This window comes from Physeter macrocephalus, chromosome 20, assembly GCF_002837175.3.
Source record: "Physeter macrocephalus isolate SW-GA chromosome 20, ASM283717v5, whole genome shotgun sequence".
NCBI lineage: Eukaryota > Metazoa > Chordata > Mammalia > Artiodactyla > Physeteridae > Physeter > Physeter macrocephalus.
This window is the reverse complement of record NC_041233.1, coordinates 25,986,721-26,008,490: the sequence shown is the minus strand read 5'-3', so window position 1 is coordinate 26,008,490 and position 21,770 is coordinate 25,986,721. Positions and strand designations below refer to the sequence as shown.

Below are 21,770 nucleotides of genomic sequence, written 5' to 3'. Positions count from 1 at the left end.
TGCGGGCCACAACTACTGAAGCCCGTGTGCCTAGAGCCCGTGCTCCGCAACAAGAGAAGCCACTGCGGTGACAAGCCCGCGCACCACAACAAAGAGTAGCCCCCTCTTGCCGCAACTAGAGAAAGCCTGCACGCAGCAATGAAGACCCAACGCAGCCAAAAAAGAATAAATAAATAAAATAAATTTTAAAAAGAAAGAAAAGAAAAGAACACATTAAAAAAAAGTACTATAGAAAAAAAAATGTGTTTCTTGTTTTGGTCCTGTCCCCTCACAGGAGAACAGTGGCCTTGTATGTTCACTTCCTGAAAGGACTGGCTTTTTTTCCAGGGAGGACACCAAGTATGCCCTCATCTTAGAGCTGTTCATACTCTCGGCCAGTACAAGACTGGAAATGCTTTGGGGCAGGTGTGACCGATTGGCTTTGTACGAGTTAAGTAGAAAACTCCAGTAATGACAAGCTGGAGGCAAAAAGCAGTAGTACCGTTGTTGTTACTTTCTCAAAGAATCCCCCGACATCAGACATAAATAAGGGTCCCACTTCTTGTCTTCATTCTATGAGTCTTTCTGAATTTGTACAACGGTAGCTAAATCTATCAGGCCAGTTCCATGCCTGCTGCAGAGTTCAATATCACAGCCAACTCGTGAGCCCCAAACCCTGGTTCTGTGATATAACATAATCCTTCTCATAATGTTTTTATTTATATCCCTGAATGTGTCTTCCAATTTTTAAATTTAAGCACCTTCCCCCTTACCTTCCCTAAGAACTTTTTAAGCACATGGGGCTCCTAAATCTCTTTCCGATAGCTCTTGTATTAGTTTTCTATTGCTGTGTAACAAATTGCCACAAACGTAAAACAACACCCATTTATTATCTCACTGTTCTGTAGTCAGAAGTCTGGTGGGGGGACTTCCCTGGTGGCACAGTGGTTAAGAATCTGCCTGCCAATGCAGGGGACATGGGTTCGAGCCCTGGTCTGGGAAGATCCTATATGCTGCAAAGCAACTAAGCCCGTGCGCCACAACTACTGAGCCTGCGCTCTAGAGCCCGTGAGCCACAACTACTGGGCCCGTGTGCCTCAACTACTGAAGCCTGCATGCCTAGAGCCCGTGCTCTGCAACAAGAGAAGCCACCGCAATGAGAAGCCCATGCACCGCAACAAAGAGTAGCCCCCGCTCGCTGCAACTAGAGAAAGCCTGCACACAGCAATGAAGACCCAATGCAGCCAAAAATAAATAAATAAATAAATAAATAAATAAATAAATAAATAAATAAATAAATAAATAAATAAATAAATAAATAAATAAATAAATAAATAAATAAATAAATAAATAAATAAATAAATAAATAAATAAATAAATAAATAAATAAATAAATAAATAAATAAATAAATAAATAAATAAATAAATAAATAAATAAATAAATAAATAAATAAATAAATAAATAAATAAATAAATAAATAAATAAATAAATAAATAAATAAATAAATAAATAAATAAATACAAAAATAAATAAATAAATAAATAAATAAATAAATAAATAAATAAATAAATAAATAAATAAATTTTTTAAAAAAAGAAGTCTGGTGGGCTTGGCAAGGTACTCACCTTCAGATCTCAAAATGTCAAAATCAAGATGTGAGCAGGGCTTTATTCCTTTCTGGAGACTCTGGGGAAGAATCCACTTATACGTTCACCTTGATTGTTAGTGAAATACAGTTCCTTGTGGTTGTATGGCTGAGGGCTAGTTTCCTGTCTGGCTGTCAGCCTGGAGCCCCTCTCAGCTCCTTAAATTTTCCTTGTCACATTGCTTCTACATCTTCAAAGCCAGCAATGATGCATTGAGTCCTCATGCTTCGAGTCTGTCTCACTTCTCTTTCTGCCTCAGCTCTCCTGCCTCCTACTGGAGAAAGTTCTCTGTTTGTAAAGGCTCATGTGATTAGACTGGGCTCACCAGATCAAATAGAATAATCTCTATTTTAAAGTTTGCAACCTTAATTACATCGGCAATGTCCCTTTTGACATGTTACATAATATGCTCATAGGTTTTAGGAATTAGGGCTTAGACATCTTTGTGTGTGGGACCATTATGTTTATCAAGGCTTTCATCTCTATTTTCTATGCGGGATATTTTAGAATCATCTTTTCCTTTGAAGAAGAAGTGGAAGACAGTTCTACCCCTTTGGAAAAAATAAACTACCAGCCACCATCATGCCCCAAACTCACATAGACATCATGCTTTTAGCTTATGACCTATAAAGTTGTTTGATTCTGGCATCAAACTTAGTAAAATTCGTTTGGTGGATTTAAGATTTGATATAGCCAAGTACTGACACACCATTAGGTGGCACTTGATTAGAAAACTTGCTTCTGTCTGAATTTTTCCAAGGCAGCAATCTGCAAGATGGAAAGGAAACTCTGATGTAGATGGGAGGGGGGGGCAGGTAGAGTTGGGGATAGCATCCTTAGCGATTACAGAAAAATGCTTAAAAACTATCTAAAACTTGAATGTAATTTGTATATTCAAGCCGATTTTAGAGAATTTAATTATTGCTTAGCAAATGTAAATGGGGTATTTAAAATCTTTTACACATGATAGTTTTAAAAAATCCTGGGGTCAAAAAATTACCTCTAATATATTTTTATTGCCTGCAGCATTTGTCCTATGTTAACAATGAGCAAATATTCATAGAACACTTAACATATGCAGGGAAGGCGTATAATGAGCACCACTATGTCCTCCTATTTACCTTTGGCCCATATTTTGCACCAAGCTGTGTTTCTCTGAAACAGCACTGTCCAACAGAAATAGAATGCCAGCCATATATGTAATTTTTCACAGTTTTTTTGAGATATAATTTACATACCATAAAGTTCACATGTTAAAGCATATGATTCAATGTTTTTTAGCATATTTATAGAGTTGTGCAATCATCATGTAATCTAATTTTAGAAGTTTTCATCATCCCCAACAGAAAACTTGTACCCATAAGCAGTCACTTCCCATTCTCCCCTACACTTAGGCCTAGTCTACTGCTCATCTACTATAGAATTTCCTATTCTGGACTTTCTGTATCAATGGGATCATATAATATGTGGTGTTCCATGATGGCTCTTTCACTTAGCATAAATATTTTGAGGTTCATTCATGTCGTAGCATCTATCAGTACTTGATTCCTTTTTATGGCTGAATAATATTCCATTGTATGGATATAGCATATTTGTTTATCCATTGATCAGTTGATGGACATCTGAGTTGCTTCTGATTTTTGGCTATTTTGAATAATGCTGCTCTGGAGCATTCTTTGTGTGGAACGTGTTTTTATTTCTTTTGGACAGTTATGTAGAAGTGAAATTGCTGGGTTAGATGATAACTCCACGTTTAGCTTTTTGAGCAACTGCCCGACTGTCAAAAATGGCTGTACCATTTTATAGTATCAACACATATGTAATTTTAAAAATAGCTTTATTGGGGTATAATTGATTTACAATGAAATGTACCTATGTACCTATATGAAGTATTTAATTTGATAAGTTTTGACATATATATATACCTGTAAAGCCATAACCACAATTAAGATAATGATCATATCCATCACTACAAAATTTCCCTCATGCCTTTTTGAAATCCATTCTTCCCATCCCTCCCCACTCCATTACCCTATTATTCCGAAGCAAATACTGATCTGATTTCTGTCACTATGGTTTAGTTTGCATTTTATAGAATTTTACATAAATGGAATCACACAATATGTGCTCCTTTTTGTCTGGCTTTTTTCAGTGAGCATACTTATTTTAAGATTCATCCATGTTGAACAGATCAATAATTTATTCTTTTTTATTGACGAGTAGTACTTATAGATGTATATAAATTTGTTCATTCATTCACCTGTTGATGGATATTTGGGTTGTTTCTAGTTTAGTGCTATTACAAATAAAGCTACTACGAACATTCATGTACAAGTCTTTATACGGACATACGCTTGCATTTTGGCAGGGTAAGTATCTGAATGGAAAGTCTGGATTATGTGGTAGGTATATATCCTACATTTTACGAAACTTCTAAACTCATTTCCAAAGTGGTTGCACCATTTTATATTCCAACCAGCTGTGTATGAGAGTCCCAGTTCCTCCACATCTTCACCTATACTTGATACGGTCAGTTTTAAAAATTCTATTGATTCTAGGGGCTTCCCTGGTGGTGCAGTGGTTAAGAATCCGCCTGCCAATGCAGGGGACATGGGCTTGAGCCCTGGTCCGGGAAGATCCCACATGCCACAGAGCAACTAAGCCCGTGCACCACAACTACTGAGCTTGTGCTCTAGAGGCCGTGAGCCACAACTACTGAGCCCGTGTGCCACAACTACTGAAGTCCGTGCATCTAGAGCCTATGCTCTGCAACAAGAGAAACCACCACAATGAGAAGCCTGTGCATCACAACAAAGAGTAGCCCCCGCTCGCCGCAACTAGAGAAAGCCTGTGTGCAGCAATGAAGACCCAACACAGCCCAAAATGAGTAAATTTCAAAAAAAAAATTCTTTTGATTCTAATAGGTATGAAGAGGTATCTATTTCTGATTTTAATTTGCATTCTCTTAATTACCAGTGATGCTGAGCATCTTTTCATGTGCTTATTTGATGAAGTGCGTGTTCAAATATTTCTCTATTTATAAAAATGTCTTTTTTATTGAGCATAATAAAGAGCTTGTTATGTATTCTTGATACAAGTCCTTTATCAGATATGTGTTTTGCAAATATATTTTTCCATTCTGGGGCTTATCTTTTCATTCTCTTAACAGTGTTCTTTGAAGAGCAGAGCTTTTTAATTTTTTTTTTTTTTTTTAAATATTTTGGCTGTGCAGCTTGTGGGATTTCAGTTCTCTGACCAGGGATTGTATCTGGGCCATGGCAGTGACAGCACCAAATCTCAACCACTAGGCCACCAGGGAACTCCCAGAACTTTTAATTTTGATAAAGTCCGAATTATTGATTTTCCTTTTGGGGATTATGCTTATGGTGTCGTATCTAAATTTTTTTTTCTTTGTATAATTGACCACAACGATTTTCTCCTGTTTCTTTTGTAGAAGTTTCATAGTTTTAGGCTTTATATATAGGTAAATGGTAAATTTTGAGAAAATTTTTGTGTATGAGATACGCAAGATATAGATTGTGAGATATGGATTGAAGGTTTTTAAATTTTTCTTTTTTGGTTTGTTGGTTTGGTTTTTTGGCATAGGACTATCTATGGTGCTACTTATTCCAGCCCCATTTGTTGAAAAAACCTATTCTTTCTCCACCAAATTGCTTTTGGACTTTTAACAAAGGTCTGTTGACATAGAAATAAAATTTCAGAAATAAACACATACAATTTAATCATCATTTGTTTTTTGACAAGGGTTACAAGATAATTTACTATTTGTTGAGAGAATAATCTTCTCAACAAATAGTGCTGCAACAACTGGAAATTCATATATAAAGAATGAAGGTGAACCCCCTACCTCACACCATACACAGAAATTAACTCAAAATAACTCATAGACCTAAATGTAAGAGCTAAAACTATAAAAAGCTTATAAGAAAATGAAAAGTAAATATTTGTGACCTTGGGTTAGGCAATAATTTCTTAGGTATGACACCAAAAGCACAAGTGACAAAAGAAAAAAATAGATAAATTGGGCTACATCAAAATTAGAATCTTCTGGGAATTCCCTGGCAGTCCAGTGGTTAGGACTCCAAGCTTCCACTGCAGGGTCCACAGGTTTGACCCCTGGTTGGGGAACTAAGTTCTGGCAAGCCATGCAACTCGGCCAAAAAAAAATCAAAATTAGAATCTTCTGTGCTGCAAATAATGCCAACAAGAAAGTGAAAAGACAACCTACAGAATGGAAGAAAATATGTGCAGATCATATTTCTGAAAAGGAATTCCACCTAGAATATTTTTAAAAAATTTACAACTTAATAACAAGACATAAGCCAATTAAAAAATGACCTAAAGGGCTTCCCTGGTAGCGTAGTGGTTAAGAATCTGCCTGCCAATGCAGGGGACACGGGTTCGAGCCCTAGTCTGGGAAGATCCCACATGCTGCAGAGCAATTAAGCCCGTGCGCCACAACTACTGAACCTGTACTCTAGACCCCACAAGCCACAACTACTGAAGCCCGCATGCCACAACTGCTGAAGCCCATGAGCCTAGAGCCCGTGCTCTGCAACGACAAGCCACCACAATGAGAAGCTTGCGCACTGCAACAACGAGTAGCCCCTGCTCGCCGCAACTAGAGAAAACCCCTACTCAGAAACAAAGACCCAATGCAGCCATAAATAAATAAGTTAATTTTTTAAAAAGGGCTAATGATTTGAAAATATATTCATCTAAAGGAGATTTATAAATGGTTGATAACACATGAAAAGATGCTCAACATCATTAATCATTAGGGAAATGTAAATCAAAACCACAATGAGAGGGCTTCCCTGGTGGCGCAGTGGTTGAGAATCCGCCTGCCGATGCAGGGGACACGGGTTCGTGCCCCGGTCCGGGAAGATCCCACATGCCGCGGAGCGGCTGGGCCCGTGAGCCATGGCTGCTGAGCCTGTGCGTCCGGAGCCTGAGCTCCGCAATGGGAGAGGCCACAACAGTGAGAGGCCCGCATACCGGAAAAAAAAACAAAACCACAATGAGATATCACTTCACACCTACTAGGATGGCTATAATAATAAAAACAAAACTGAAAAACAACAATAACGAGAAAATTAAAAATGTTGATGAGAATGTGGAGAGATTGGAAATCTTGCACATTGCTGCTGGGAATGTAAAATAGTTAAGCCACTGTGGAAAACAGTTTGGGGGTTTCTCAAAATATTAAAAATACAATTACCAGATGATCCTGTAATTCTACTCCTAGGTATATATCCAAAGCAATTGAAAACAGGAACTCAAACACATCCTTATATGATAATAATTACTGTAGCATTATTCACAATATCCAAAAGGTAGAAAGAATTCAAGTGTCCATCAAGAGGTGAATGGGTAAACAAGAGGTGGTATAGAAATATAGTGGAATAGTATTTAGCCATAAAAAGGAATGACACCTAACACGTGCCATACCATGGATAAATTTTGAAAACATTATGCTCAGTGAAATAAACCAGAGATAAAAAGGCAAAAAATGTATGATTTCACTTGTATAAAATATCTAGAATGGGCAAATTAATTGCAAGAGAATGTATATTAGAGGTTGCCAGGGGCTGGGAGCAAGGGGAATGGGATTTTATTGCCTAATGGGTACAGAGTTTCTGACTGGGGTGATGGAAAAGTTTTGGAAATAGATAGTGGTAATGGTTGCAAAACATTGTGAATGTAATTAATGCCACTAAATTGTATACTTAAAATGGCATATTTTATGTTATATATATTTTACCACAATTATAAAAAAAGATATACCACTTTTATTACAATGGATATAATAAAAAAGACAAGCAATAACAAGTGTTGGCAGGATGTGGAGAAACTGGAACCTTAATATAACGCTGGTGGGAATGTAAAATTTTGTGGCTGTTTTGGGAAACAGTTTTGCAGGTCCTTTAAAAAGTGAAATATATTCAATAATTCCACCCTCTACATATGTATCCAAGAGATATGAAAACATATGTGCACAAAAATTTGTACACAAATGTCCATGGCAGCACTATTCATAGTAGCCAAAAAGTAGGAACAACCTGGTGTCCATCAACTGATGAATGAATAAAGAAAATGTGATATATCCTTATGATACAATATTATTCAGCAATCATAAAGAATGGAGTACTGATGCATGGTATAATATAGATAGACCTTGAAAAAATTATGCAAAGTGAAAGAAGCCAGCCACAGAAGATCAAATATTATGATTCTGTTTATGCCAAATGTCCAGAATAAGCAAATCTGGAGAGATGAAAGTAGATTAGTGGTTGCTTAGGGCTAAGGGGAAGGTAGCAGGGGAAATGGGGAGCGATTGCTAATAAGTACAGGGTTTCTTTTTCAGTGGACAAAAATGTTCCATAGATGGGAATTCCCTGGCGGTCCAATGGTTAGGACTCTGCACTTCCACTGCAGGGGGCACGGGTTCAGTCCCTGGTCAGGGAACTAAGATCCTGCATGCTGCGCTGTGTGGCCAAAACAAAAAACAAAAAAAGTTCCATAGATAGCGGGGATCACTGCATAACCCTGTGAACTTACTAAAAAACAATGAACTGTACATTTTAAATGGGTGAATAGTATGGCTTGTAAATTATATTTATGAAGCTGTTAAAGAATCACTGGTCCATATCCATATGGTTCTATTTCTGGACTCTGTTCCATTTATCTGTCAATCTTTATGCCAATGCCACCCTGTCTTGATTACTGTGGCTTTAGAATACGTCTTGAATCAGGTAAGGTAAACCCTCTGACTTTGCTCTTGTTTTTCAAAGTTGTTTTGCCTATTTAGGTCCTGTGTATTTCCATACAAATTTTAGAATCAGCTTGTCAGTTTGCATAAAAAAGAGTACTGGATTTTTTATTGTGATTGAATAGCTTCTATAGATCAACTTAGGGACAATTGATATCTTAACAGTGTTTTCTTAAACCCATGAAGATCTATCATTTATTTTTATTTAGGTCTTCTTTAATTTTTCTCAGCAGTGTTTTCTAGTTTCCAGTGTAAAGGACTTTCACATATTTTGTCAGATTTATCCCCAAGTATTTCAAATATTTTATGTTTTAATAAGTGACATTTTATGAATTTTAATTTCTCATTTTCACTGTTAGAATACAGAAATGCAATTTTTATATATTAATCTTGTATCCTTCAACTTTGCTAAACCCACTTATTAGTTTCAGTTGCTTTGCTTTTTAATTCCATTGGATTTCTACATAGGCAATTGTATTGTCTGCAAATAGACAGTTTTACTTCTCTAACCTGGCTGCTTTATTTCTTTTTTTCTTGCCTGACAGCAGTGGCCAGTACCTCTAATATAATGTTGAGTAGAAATGGGGAGAGCAGATATCCTTATCTTGTTCCTGATCTTAGGGGGAAACTATTCAGTTTTTCACCATTAAATGTGACACTAACTTAGGGTTTCTGTAGATTCTCTTTTTCATGTTGAGGAAGTTCCTTTCTATTCCAAGTCTAATGAGAAGTCTGTTTGTTTTTAAATTTATTTCATTTATTTATTTTTGGCTGCGTTGGGTCTTCATTGCTGTGCGCGGGTTTTCTCTAGTTGCAGCGAGCGGGGGCTACTCTTTGTTGCGGTACGTGGGCTTCTCATTGCGGTGGCTTCTCTTGTTGCGAAGCATAGGCTGTAGGCACGCGGGATTCAGTAGTTGTGGCATGTGGGCTCAGTAGTTGTGGCTCACGGGCTCTAGAGCACAGGCTCAGTAGTTGTGGCACACAGGCTTCGCTGCTCCGCGGCATGTGGGATCTTCCCGGACCAGGGCACGAACCCGTGTTCCCTGCATTGGCAGGCTGATTCTTAACCACTGTACCACCAGGGAAGTTCCCCAAGCTGCTTCAAGCTTTTGATTACTGTCCAGAGTTCTGAAAAAGTTGATTCTGACAGTTTTTGCCAGTTTTTAGGTGCACTTTTAGCGCAGAACAATTTAGGTGTTCCTTATTCTGTTATTTTCACTGATGTCTCTTCTCTAAGTTTTTAGAGAAGGTTTGCTTGCAACCCTACTCTTCCAATCAGCCACATTTCAAGTGCTCAGTAGTCACATAATGCTAGTAGCTACCATGTTGGACAGTGCAGGTGTATAAGAAAATTTCTAAGCAGTTATTTAAAGGAATATAAATGAAAAATGAGGTCTTGGGGACTTCCCTGGTGGTCCAGTGGGTAAGACTCCATGCTCCCAAATTAGGGGCCCGGGTTTGATCCCTGGTCGGGGAACTAGATCCCACATGCATGCCACAACTAAAAGAGTTCACATGTAGCACCTAAAAGTCCGCGTGCCACAACTAAAAAGATCACACATGCCGCAACAAAGATCCCATGTGCCGCAAGTAAGACCAAGTGCAGCCAAAATAAATAAATAAATTTAAAAAATATTTTTTAAGGAAAGAAAAATGAGGTCTTTAATTGCTTTCTTATACCTTGCCATGAAATGATTTTCGTGGCAAGGTGAGGACACTATGAACCATAGGTTGCAAATAATAATAGCTACCACTTCTTAAGCACTTTACTTAATGTCAGATAACATTTTAAGACTTACATATATTAACACTTTTATTCTTTATAACAACCTAATGGAATAGGTATTATTGTACTTTAACAACACAGAAAGCAAAACATAAAGAAGTTAAGCAACTTACCCAAAGTCTCACAGCTAAAAAATGGTAGACCCAGGATTCAAACCTTGAAAGTCTGGTTTAAAGCAAAGCTCATGCTGTTAACCACCACTCCATGCTACTTAGTAGACCTTAACGGAGGAATTCAGAGAAAAATTATTTTGGCCAAGGGAGGACAGGGTGGGGAGGAAACAGTACTATACAGAATATTAAAAAAAAAAAGAAAGTCTAAAACACATTTACAAGAAAATAAACTCACATTTTTTTTTTTTTTTTTTTTTTTTTTTTGCGGTACGCGGGCCTCTCCCGTTGTGGAGCACAGCCTCCGGACGTGCAGGCTCAGCAGCCATGGCTCACAGGCCCAGCCACTTCGCGGCACGTGGGATCTTCCTGGACCGGGGCACGAACCCGTGTCCCCTGCATCGGCAGGCGGACTCTCAACCACTGCGCCACCAGGGAAGCCCCAAACTCACATTTTTATTGAGGGCTATATACCTGCACCTAGCACTTTACTTGATACTTAGTAAGCAGTCAGTGAATATTTGTTGAATAAATAACTACTGCATATTTATACATTGTGCTAGGTCTTTACAAATGTCTCACTCCAAGTCATTTTAAAGAAGAGACACTGAAGCTCAGAGTGGTGGAATTATTTTCCCCCTCACTTGCTAGGCAGTGCAGGGATTAGACTAGAGCTCAGTCCTCAAATTCCAGGTCTCCTACACTTTAGCTTTTTCTGAGTTCAAAAAGGATCAAAGTTACAAAGGATAAAAACTTACACCAGATTACACGATCACGTTTCATTTATGTGCATGTAGATTATGTGACTGGGGAGGGGGAGAGAAGACGGTGCAGCTGTGGCAACCTGGGTACTCTTTTCTCTTGCTTGCTTAGGGGACAGACTTCTGAGAATGGAGCTACAGAGAAAGGCAGGAAGAGTTCCAGTATGGAGAAAGTGAGCAGAAGTGTAACCACATAGTAACAATTATAGTTGTTCTAGCAGCTAAAATCCTTGGTGACCTGCCATCTCTAAGTAACTCACTGAGGAGATCTGGAGAAGTGAGAAAAGCCTTCCCTGAGCAAACATTTATTGAGCATGTACTATGTGGCAGTGGATAGTCCTGCTTTAGAAGAAGACATAGACACCAATAAAAATTATGATACATTATGATTGTATAAACTACAATAAAAATATGCAATGTACTTTGAGAGAAAAAAGGATGGAGCAGCAACTAATTGCCTGAGAGGTTTAAAGAAAACTTTTTAAAGGATTTGACTTTTGAACTGGATCTTTAAACTTGAGTAGTTACAGTACGAAAAGAGTAATCCAGATGGAGGCATGAGTGTAGTTATAAGGTATGTTTGGGCTGGAGTGAAGGGTTATGAGGAGGGATGGCAGTAGGAAGGCTGTTACAGTGGTTAAGGGGTGGATGGTCAAGGAATTTAAACAGACCAGGGAATATGACTGTGTGTCTTCTTTAGGAAGGCATGCCCCGTGGTGAGGGAGGATATGACTAATGAAGGGGAAGAACCAGAGTTGGGCAAATTAGTTAGCCATGATAAAGGTCTAAATTACACCTGAGAGAATGAGGAGGTGAGGAAGAAATTTAGGAGAGGTAGAACTGACAGAACTTGGTGATCAATTAGATAAATGGGTGAGGAAGGGAAAAGTCAGGAAGAATTACTTCTATTAATGAAGATAGAACAAGTAGGAAGAATAGACTGGGCTGGGGAGTTCAAGAGAAGTTGAGTTCTGTTTTGATAATCAACTTGTCTGCAGAATATCCCAAGGGGTTGACCTGTAAGTTTTGAGCCTAAAGCTTGAGAGGAGAACAGGGTTAGAAACAGAGATTTGAGAGTAATTAGATGATAGGTGAATTCGTGGCAGTCAAATTGGACACCTAGGAGGAGCTGACAGAGTGACAAAAAGCTGGTGGGGGTGGAGGCTCCTTGACACTGAAGAAAAGGACAGAGGTGTTCCTAAAGCAGACTAAAAAGAGGCTGTAAAAGAGGCAAGATAATGCGGAAAAAGTGGTTTTGTGAAAGTCAAGGGAATAAGAGTTCTCAAAGGAGTGTGGTTCTCCAAGTCAGATGCTGAGAGATGACATAGGATAAGGATTGAAAACTGGCCATTAGATTTGACAATTAGGACTTTTCTGATGATCAGGAGAAGGGATGCTTCAGAGAAGGCAGAAGCAGTTTGCAGTGGGTTTATGAGTCTGGATGGGAAGAGGTCTGGTTGGTGTTTGCAGAGGTGGTTCATGAATATTCCAATTGCCAGGTGAGTTAGGGGATGAGGAAAGGGTGTTCCATACTCAGAAGAGGAGCTTGGAGGTTGTGGTAGCCCCAAGAAACCCTGCAGCAGCCCAGGACTGGCTAATTTTGTCATGGAATTCTTGCGAAAATTACTTTGAAGTAAATTTATATGTGGTTTTGTATCATGTGGTCTTTTATCTTCTTCATGAGATGCTTCCATCAATCAAATTGAAAAGGTTTTCAATAGCCAAGACATAGAAACAATCCAAGTGCCCCATCTGTGTATTCCATACACAGTGGAATATTACTCGGCCATAAAAAAAGAATGAAACATTGCCATTTGTAGCAACATGGATGGACCTAGAGAATATTATACTTAGTGAAATAAATGAGACAGAGAAAGATGAATACTATGTGATGTCACTTATATGTGGAATCTAAAAAATAATACAAATGAAATCTATATACAAAACAGAAACAGACTCACAGACACAAAGCAAATTTATGGTTATCTAAGGGGAAATGTAGGGGAGGTCAAATTAGGAGTATGGGATTAACAGATACAAACTACGTAAAATAGATAAGCAACGAAGATTTACTCTATAGCACTGGGAATTATATTCGATATCTTGTAATAACCTAAAAAGGAAAATAATCTAAAAAAATATAACTGACTCACTTTGCTGTATACCTGAAACTAATACAATATTGTAAATTAGCTATACTTCAATTTAAAAAATTTATTAGGTTTTCCTACTTAAGTACTTTATATTCTTCGAACATTAGGACAGATTTCAACCATACAGAAATATTGAAAATTATACAACAAACATCCAACTATTTACTACCTATATTACTACCTATATTTACTACCTAGATTCTACAATTAACATTTTGTTGTATTTGCCTTATCACTTATCTACCCATCTTACCATCCCTCTTTCCATTCATCTTATTATTCGATGTACTTCATTGCAAGTTAAAGACATCAATACACTTCATAATCTATCAATATGAGTATCATTAACTAGAGTTCAACATTAGCTTAGTTTGTGTGTGTGTGAGATTTAAAAATCATGCAACTTAAGTGGGACATTCTCTGAGTTTTGGCAAATGCATATACCTGTGTAAACCCTATGATGACAACACCATTAGCTTAGAAAGTCCCCTCATTTCCCTTCCCAGTCAGTTTCCCTTCCCTCCTCTCCCACAAAGCAGCTCTTGTTCTGGTCTTTCTCACTGTAGGTTGGTTTTACCTGTTCTAGAACCTCACATACAGGGAATCTTACAGTATGCACTCTTTTGTATTTGGCTTCTTTCACCCAGTTAAAGTGTTTTTGAGATTGATTCATGTTGTATTAGCAGTAGTTTCCTTCTCTTGCTGAGTATTATTCCATCGTTTGAATATACCACACTTTATATCTTTTCTCCTGCTGTTGGACAACTACCCAGTTTCCAGCTTTTGGCAACAATGAATAAAAAGGCTATAAATACTCGAATTCAAGTCTTTATGTGGACATATGCTTTCATTTCTCTTGCATAAATACCAGGAGTGGAATGGCTGGAGTCAAAGAATAGGTGTGTTTAACTTTATAAGAAACTTCCATGCCTTTTCCCAAAGTGGTTGTTCCATTTTACACTCCCACTGGCAATGCTGCTTCACATCCTCTCCAACATTTGGTGTTGTCATTTAAATTTTAGTCATTCTAATGCAGTATTTCACTGAGGTTTTAATGTTCATTTCTCTCATGACTAATCATGTTGAATACTTTATCATGTGCTTATTGGCTATTCATATATTTTCTTTTGTCTTTTCATTACTGAGTTAGCGTTTTTAATATATTCTGGATATAAGTTCTTTTTTAGACATTATGTGTTGCAACTATTTTATCCTGGCCTGTGGCTTGTTTATTCATATTCTTAATGGTGTCTTTTTAAAAAAAATTTTTAATCAATTAATTTAAACATCTTTATTGGAGTATAATTGCTTTACAGTGTTGTGTTAGTTTCTGCTGTATACCAAAGTGAATCAGCTATATGTATACATATATCCCCATATCCCCTCCCTCTTGTGTCTCCCTCCCACCCTCCCTCTTAATGCTGTCTTCATGAACAAATAGTTTAATTTTTTTTTTGGAATTCGATTTATCAATATTTTTTCTTTCATGGTTAGTGCTTTCACAGTCCTCTCTAAGAAACTTCTGCCTACCCCCAAGATGTGAAAATATTCTCCTGTTTTCTTCTAGGAGCGTAATCATTTTCACTTTTATGTTACGGCCGTGATCCATCTTTAATTTTTATATATGGTATAAGGGGCCAAACGTTCATTTTTCCCCATAAAGATATCAAGGTATACATGAATGGACCTAGAGATTGTCATACTGAGTGAAGTCAGACAGAGAAAGACAAATATCATGATATCGTGTATATGTGGAATCTAAAAAAAAGGGTACAAATGAACCTATCTACAAAACAGAAATAGAGTTACAGATGTAGAAAACAAATTTATGGTTTCTAGGGGGTAAAGGGGTAAGGATAAAATGGGAGATTGGGGTTGACATATATACATTACTATATATAAAACCGATAACTAATAAGGACCTATTGTATAACACAGGGAACTCTACTCAATAGTCTATAATGGCCTATATGGGAAAAGAATCTAAAAAAGAGTGGATGTATGTATGTGTATAACTGATTCACTTTGCTGTACACCTGAAACTAACAGAACATTGTAAATCAACTATACTCCAATAAAAAGTAAAAATAAAATCAAGTTGTAATAGCATTGTCTATTGAAAAGATTTTCCTTTTCCCATTGAGTTGCTTTGGTGTTTTTGTAAAATATCAAACTACTTCACATTTAAATTTATTGTACTAATTATAAAATGTTTTTACTCTCATATTCTCTTAACACTCTCTCACTGGGGGTGGATATATTTTCCTCATTTTGAGTTGAGAAAACCAAGGCTCAGGGCAGTTCACGAACTTGACCAAGGGGACACAAAGCGAAGGACATACATATAGAACTATTACTGAATCATAAAGAAATTGTTTACACTTTAAACCTACTTTATCCAGTGGAAATATTATTAAATGGACACTTTTTCTGAAGGTAATGGAGTAACAGAAATAAGTGCATGTTTTTATATTTCAGCACTGGTGGTATTATCAGACTGCCAGCCAAACATACGCTTTCTTTGTAGGCTTGTGTATGTCTAAGACAATCTATATTATGCATCTCTTTTTGAAAGGGTAAAGAATTACAATACTTGCTTTGCAAAATGGGTAAGAATAATAGCTTTTAGCCAAGGTTGCTTGGACTTTATTTAAGATAAAGAATGTATTTCTCTCACTCTGATCTAAAAAGAAAGTTACTCTTCTCTGATTCGAGGAAATAAAGCAGTACGTAAAGGTACATATCATGAAGACAGATATAAAAACTAGAAAGAAACTCAATAGCCACTCTTGCTCTTTTCTCTTTCTCTCCTACTCTGCTATACTAATACTTGGGCATCCAGCCTGTCTCCAAATGGTACCACCTTGTTTTCCACCTCATGGAAGCAGTTTTCAAGCAAAATTGATCACTCGCTGAGACTAGGCCAACCTCAATGTTCTAACTCTCCAGATCACCTAGGCTCACCTTGAAGTATCAGTCTCCTGTGCCCACCTGATTTACCCAACTGTAACACACAAATGAATGGCCTCAGTCTTTGGGGCTCACTCCTCTGGTAAGAACCCTCTTTTCCCACATTCAGAGAGGCAACCTTGTTAAAACCACTAGTACATAATATACTTTAGGAATGTCACAACCAAAGCATCTACATTTTGTGAATTACATAGAATAAGACGGTTACACAACTATTTGAAGGGAACCTGAGGTCAGAATCCATGTCTTTTTTTTTTAAAATATAAATTTATTTATTTATGGCTATGTTGGGTCTTCTTTGCTGTGCATGGGCTTTCTCTAACTGTGGTGAGCATGGGGCTACTCTTTGTTGTGGTGTGAGGGCTCCTCATTGCGATGGCTTCTCTTGTTGTGCAGCACCAGCTCTAGGCGCACAGCCTTCAATAGTTGTGGCTTGCAGGATCTAGAGTGCAGGCTCAGTACTTGTGGCACACGGGCTTAGCTGCTCCATGGCATGTGGGATCTTCCCAGACCAGGGTTCAAACCCGTGTCCCCTGCATTGGCAGGCAGATTCTTAACCACTGCGCCACCAGGGAAGCCCAGAATCCATGTTTTCTTGACAACTTCATTATTCTTCCCCCGTCCTATATGTCTTCCCTCAACTATCTGTTAAACCAGGATGCTATAAGTTGGAACTAGGTTAACTACTCCTCATTCCAAGATGGAAAAACTTAGGTCAGAGAGGAGATTGCCTTACAACCAATTAAAGGCAGTTTTCCTGAGACCCAGTCAGCTAGGCTACCCATTATTTTCCCTTTGTCCTTTACCAAAACATAGAACTAAAAAAGTATGCCATAAACCCAAGAACAAAATACACAACCTAATGACTTTTTTAACACAAGAAAAGTTTTGTGGGACTTCCCTGGTGGTGCAGTGATTAAGAATCCGCCTGCCAATGCATCGGACACGGGTTTGAGCCCTGGTACGGGAAGATCCCACATGCCGCGGAGCAACTAAGCCCGTGCACCACAACTACTAAGCCTGCGTTCTAGAGCCTGCGAGCCACACCTACTGAGCCTGTGCACCACAATTACTGAAGCCCGCCCGCCTAGAGCCCGTGCTCTGCAACAAGAAAAGCCACTGCAATGAAGAAGCTCGTGCACCACAAAGAAGAGTAGCCCCCGCTTGCCGCAACCAGAGAAAGCCTGCGCAAAGCAACGAAGACCCAACACAGCCAAAAAAAAAAAAAAGTTACGTGATCTGTGTGCATGATAATTACTACCAGTAGGCATACTTTGGAACCTGCTATAAATAGCGACTGTCATAAAAGTTTAGCTGGTGAATGGCACTTGATCAATAGCCTTGGGGTAAGGGATTTTCTTATCAAAAAAAGAATAAGAAGGGTTTATTAGTGTCTCACCTACTGATCTAAGAGAAAGATATTCTGCAGTAGTTTTAATATGATACTCTAGCACTCTAAACTAATTGTCCTTGAGAGACAAAGTAGGAGGACTCACACTTCCTGATTTCAAAACTCAAAGCTCCAGTAATCAAGACAGTCTGGACTGGCATAAGGATAACATACAGACATATAGACCAATGGAACAGAACTGAGAGTCCAGAAATAAAACCTTACATTTATGGTCAATTAATTTTTGATAAGGGTGCCAAGATAATTCAGTAGTGGATAAAAGTCTTTTTAATAAGGTACAGGGAGGACTTCGCTGGTGGTCCAGTGGTTAAGACTGAGCTTCCACTGCATGGGGCACGGGTTCGATCCCTGGTCGGGGAACTAAGATCCCACATCCTGCAAGGGGTGGCCAAAAAAAGTAAATTTAAAAAAGAAAAAAAAAAAAGGTACAGGGACAACTGGATAGCCACAAGTAAAATAATTTAGACTTCCCAACTCAAATATATGCAAAAATAAACACAAAATGGATCAAACAGTTAAATGTAGGAGCAAAATCCATAAAACTCTTAAAAGAGAATATAGATGTAATTCTTCATGACTTTGGATTAGGCAATGGTTTCTTAGATAAGAAGCCGAAAGCACAATTGACCAAAAAAAAAAAAAAAAAGAAAAGAAAAAAGATAAACTGGATTTCATACAAATTAAAAACATCTGGGGAATTCCCTGAAGGTCCAGTTGTTAGGACTCCAAGCTTTCACTGCCCAGGATGTGGGTTCCATTCCTGGTTGGGGAACTAAGATCCCACAAGTTGTGCAGCATGGCCAAAACAAACAAACAAATCTGTGCTTCAAAGGATACCTGCAAGAAAGTGGAAACACAACCCACAGAATGGAAGAAAATATTTGTAAATCATATGCCTAAGAATTATACCCAGAATATATAAAGAACGCTTACAACTCAACAACAAAAGGACAAATCACTCAATTAAAAAATGGGAAAGCGGGCTTCCCTGGTGGCGCAGCGGTTGAGAGTCCGCCTGCCGATGCAGGGGACATGGGTTCGTTCCCCGGTCCGGGAAGATCTCACATGCCGCGGAGTGGCTGGGCCTGTGAGCCATGGTCGCTGAGCCTGCGCGTCTGAAGCCTGTGCTCCACAACGGGAGAGGCCACAACAGTGAGAGGCCCGCATACCGCAAAAAAAAAAAAAAAAAAAAAAAAGGCAAGCAATCTGAATAGACATGTCTCCAAAGGAAAAAATACAAATGGTCAATAAACATAATATCATTAGTAAAGAGGAAAATGCAAATTAAAACCACAATGAGATAGCACTTCATACCCTCCAAGATGGCTATAATCAAACAGAGAGTAGCAAATGTTGGCAAGGGTGTGAAAAAATTGAAACCCTCAAACCATGTTAGTGAGAATGCAAGATGATGCAGTCCCTTTGGAAAAATGTTTGGCAGTTTCTCAAAAGGTTAAGCATAGGGTTACCATGTGATCCAGCAATTCTACTCCTATGTATATACCTAAAAGAACTGAAAATATACATCCACATAAAAAACCTGTATGTGATTGTTAATAGCAGCATGACTCATAATAGCCCAAAAGTGTTAACAACTGAAATGTCCATCATGAATGGATAAACAAAATATGGTATATCCATACAAAGAAATATTATTTGACAATAAAAAGAAGTACTGAAAATGTCCTAAGGTGGGCAAACTTTGAAAACATGCTAAGTGAAAGAAGCAAGACACAAAAGAACACATGACTCCATTTTTATGAATATTAAGACTAGGCAAATCTATAGAGTCAGAAAATAGATTAGTGGTTACCAGAGAATGGGGAGTGAATTGGGTTTCCTTTTGGGGTGATGCAAGTATTCTTGATTTAGATATTGGTGACAGCTGCACAGCTTTGTGAATATACTAAAGCCCACTGAATTGTATACTTTAAAATGAAAAATTTTATGGTATATGAATTATATCTCAACAATGATAAAGATAAACAAGCATAGGAGACCTAAAAGTTTACTTAAACACAAACAAAACAAAAACCTGAATGCTTTTCTATGGTTTGAATTCAGTTTTATAACTATGATCTTTTTTTTCTTCAACAATAATCATAATGATAACAATAGTAGGTACTTATTAGACTTGTAACAAGCATTTTATACTTAGTATTCTCTCTCAAATTATCTCAATGACCTTGTACATAGGGGTTATGATCCCATTTTATAGAAAGGAAGTTGAAGTTCAAAGAGGCTGAGTAATTTGCCCAAGGTCATATCAAGGTAATTAAGTCTGACTACAGAGGTTCTTTGTTTTTTAGAGATTTTTTTTTTTTTGGCCGCATTGCACAGCATGTGGGATCTTAGTTCCCCAACCAGGGATTGAACCCGTGCCCCCTGCAGTGGAAGCATGGAGTCCTATCCACTGGACTGACAGGGAATTTCCTGGAGGTTCTATTATACCATTTTGTCTTCCTTAAAACAGTGGCTTACTGGTCTCTAAGTTATTTTTCAATGTGTTATGTTGTTCTTTCTGTCTCCATCAACAAAACAGATATTATTTCAGGACCCAGGATTAAACAAACAATGATCTTTCTTCCTTAGTTTGCAGAACACAGGGCAAAGACAGAAGAAAAGTCCCATATGACAAGTTTTTATTTGTATCAAATTACAGAGTACCGTAAGTAAATATAAGATTATGACTTGAATATTGTAATATAGCTTATAATTTGGCAAATTATTTAATTATCCAAAGTTTATTACGTGTTTGAGTACACACTGAAGAAATTACTTGGCATAACTTGGCAAGATAAATATTTCTGTACCTATTTAACCATTTATCATGTATATATGTGGTACATATATGAACATATGTGTGTATATATGTGTACACACACTTCTGAATTAAATATACTTGTATAAAAGCTAAAGATTTATATACTGATATTATCTTTAATTCCTTTAAAAAATCTATCATATTAAATTGCATCTGCATTCAAAGCAGAAATGTAAAAAAATGATCACTTTACTAAGTACACATGAATTTACAAAGTAATAAAAATGAAACAAAATTTCTATTGAAATGTTATATTCCTGTTTAATTGACATTTAAGCGGCACTATCAAACTATGGAAATAAACCTCCGATTTTAGGTTGTTGAGAGAATAAAGATTCTAATGCGTACTACTGTACCCTCTAAATTAAGATGAACATTATTATAGTAGGAAAGGTAGCATTTAATTTTCTTCTTTATTAATATGGGAATTCTCAGGAAGCCATCAGGGCACAGTGTCTGTACTCCTGGGCTGCGGTTTCCTGCTTTTTCATCAGTGGAAGTCTGGCTTCTCAGGAAAGGTGCAGCCAGTCCTCTTAATTATGACACTTGCTGCATAGTGGCCAGCACGGATGCATTCAGTCAGGGGCTTGTCAGAGACCAGCTGAGACAGAAAACCTGGAACACAGACAAAAGGGAAAAACATGAGTATTGTGTACCAGCATCAGAAATGTCATATGGGTCAGAACGAAAAATGGTCTACATACCTATGCCTTTTTTCAGTCTTGAGAGTGAAGTGTCAAACCTCTAGGGTTAGAGAGTTCTTTCCTAATATTTCTTTTAAAGAGCTCAAGTCGGGATGTGGCAACTCACCACCAAGTCAACCTAGTCTTTCTGAGCCTAAACTATCATGCTTTCCTTGATAAGGAGACTTTAACTCTGAGATTAAAAGGTTGTAAGTAAGAAATACTGGCCAAATAATATTATATTGGGTCTTTACAGCTGAGAAATTATTAGTTATGCCTCTGCCTAACTCTCTGGATTCTTTCTGTATTGTTGTTATTCCTAGAAAATTGCTATTTGGAAAAAATATCTGGATATCTCTCCAAGAACAAATTTGAGAGTTGAAAAGTGATGAATGACCTTATATCTCTTTCACTCCCAGAAGTAACAGCGAAATAATTTCTATAGTGAAGCACCATGGACGGGCTTGACATTAAAATAAATATGGTAAGGTAGGAAACAGTGTTGAGGCCTTCTGCTTCTGACCAACATGAAATAAAAGGAACCAGATTTACCCTTTCTGCAGAAACAACTTTTTTTTTTTTTTTTTTTTTGCGGTACGCGGGCCTCTCACTGTTGTGGCCTCTCCCGTTGCGGGGCGCAGGCCCCGGGCGGC

General features: G+C 37.7%; 1 protein-coding gene across 10 annotated transcripts in view; it reads right to left on the bottom strand.

The window, feature by feature from the left end:
• Positions 1-20,169: 20,169 nt before the first annotated feature.
• Positions 20,170-21,770, bottom strand: part of ADK (adenosine kinase) — a 494,936-nt gene continuing 493,335 nt past the window's right edge. For 7 of the 10 annotated variants that reach the window (XR_002893073.3, XM_024132040.3, XM_028481646.2 and 4 more), the window contains one exon: positions 20,964-21,049. Coding sequence is in view for 3 of the 10 variants with exons in the window: in XM_024132043.2 (XP_023987811.1) it covers positions 20,925-21,049 (125 nt within the window). In the remaining 7 variants the exon portion in view is untranslated. Of the gene's footprint in view, positions 21,050-21,770 lie in introns of all 10 variants that reach the window. The other 3 variants (XM_024132043.2, XM_024132044.1, XM_024132041.3) reach the window with 2 other exon arrangements.